This window comes from Amaranthus tricolor, chromosome 1 (assembly GCF_026212465.1).
Source record: "Amaranthus tricolor cultivar Red isolate AtriRed21 chromosome 1, ASM2621246v1, whole genome shotgun sequence".
NCBI classification, from domain to species: domain Eukaryota; kingdom Viridiplantae; phylum Streptophyta; class Magnoliopsida; order Caryophyllales; family Amaranthaceae; genus Amaranthus; species Amaranthus tricolor.
In genome coordinates, this window is record NC_080047.1 from 22,343,224 (window position 1) to 22,345,088 (window position 1,865).

The following is a 1,865-nucleotide window of genomic DNA, read 5'->3' on the forward strand; positions in this document are numbered from 1 at the left end:
TTTAATTGAATTTATATAATGTTATAAAAAATCGTAATTAATCATAAAATATGTAAAATGAATATTACATGTAATATAAATTTTGAGCATAAGACTTTAGATTGTATATATAAAAATAAAAAATTAAATAATTTTATTTTTGTCTTTTTTTTTATTGAGTATGTTCAGTTTTGATAACGATTTAATGAAGCAAACTTTATTTTTCTTTTAGATTTGGAATAAAAAAACTTCTAGGTTCATATAAGGAAATATCATACTCTTTAATATCAGATCACATATATTTATAATTAATCAACAAATATTTAATGTTTTAATGATTTAATTATTTCTTATCATGTTAATTATCAAATATTTCTATATTAGCAATAGAAAAAAGGCACGAAAACTTTTAGTGAGAGTTTGACACGCATCCCGAATTGTTTCTTCATTAGTATATTTTATTGATTATATTTTAATTACAACAACTTTAACATTCAATAAAATATTGTATTTATTATACAAAAATCATTCTTTTTAGTTTCCGTGATCCTATTGTTGAAAGGTTTAAGATTTTGCATCAATATATTATATTTTAATTGAATTTATAGAATGTTATAAAAAATCTTAATTAATAATAAAATTTGTAAAACGAATATAACATGTAATATAAATTTTGAGCATAAGACTTAAGATTGTATATATAAAAATAAAAAATTAAATAATTTTATTTTTGTCTTTTTTTTATTGAGTCAGTTCAATTTTGATAACGATTTAATGAAGCAAACTTTTTTTCTTTAAGATGTGGAATAAAAAAACTTATAGGTTCATATAAGGTAATATCATACTCCATAATATTAGATCACATATATTTATAAGTAATCAACAAATATTTCATGTTTTAATGAGTTAATAATTTCTTTATATATCAAGTCAAATATCAAGTGTTTTCATATTAGCAATAGAAAAAAGGCGGGAAAACATTTAGTCAGAGTTTGACCCGCATCCCAAATTGTTTCTTCATTAGTATATTTTATTTATTAATTATTTATTATTGATTGATTGATTATTGATTGATGTTATGATATAATTAAAGTTGAACATTATAGAAACCAATCATTTGCTTGGACAAAATGACAATTTAAAAGAAAGGATTTTCATTACGTATAAAATAGAATATCATTTTTAAGCTTCAATTGAAATATTACGAGAGTATCATATCAATGAATAATGGGAGTATCATATCATTATAAAATAGAAGCAGATCAAAGTAAACAAAATCATCAACATTAATGTAAGAACATTCACATATCTTTTATAAAATATATATATTATGCCACGAGAATAATATACCAAATAAATAAAAACCAAATCAAGTGTATAAATACATAATAAAATTGTTTAACAGTTGTGATTAAACTATAAATACTACACCAATTCTGAGGTCACAATTCAAATTCATTCAATATAATTATATATCACAAAAAAATGGAGAAAAGAATCAAATTCATATTTTTGTTGGTCATTTTTACTTATTTTGAAATCGCAATAGATGGTCAAAGCGAAAGCTTAATCAGCAAGACTTGCAGTCACACATCTAATAATGCTCTATGTGCTTCAACATTAAACTCAGACCCAGCAGCAGCTAATGCTAAAGACATTGGAGATTTAGTCGTGATCATGCTGAATCATGTAACTCAGCAGGTAAGTGACACTAAAAATCATATACAAGGTCTAATAAGAAACCGTGAAATTGGTGATCCCGAAAGACATCTGCTTAATATTTGTGATCAAAACTATAATTTTATCCTTACAAGTTGGCTTGTTAATGTTAGAGATGCCTTGTCAAAACGAAATTACCCTGATGCAAGGGATTATATGCGTTCAGT

General features: G+C 23.4%; 1 protein-coding gene across 1 annotated transcript in view; it reads left to right on the forward strand.

Moving 5' to 3' along the window:
- The first annotated feature begins 1,445 nt into the window (after positions 1-1,445).
- LOC130807773 (uncharacterized) overlaps positions 1,446-1,865 on the forward strand; it is a 22,320-nt gene continuing 21,900 nt past the window's right edge. Inside the window, exon 1 of the mRNA XM_057673110.1 lies at positions 1,446-1,865. This exon is cut by the window's right edge and continues 149 nt beyond it. Within this exon, the coding sequence (XP_057529093.1) occupies positions 1,465-1,865 (401 nt within the window). The 5' untranslated portion in view covers positions 1,446-1,464.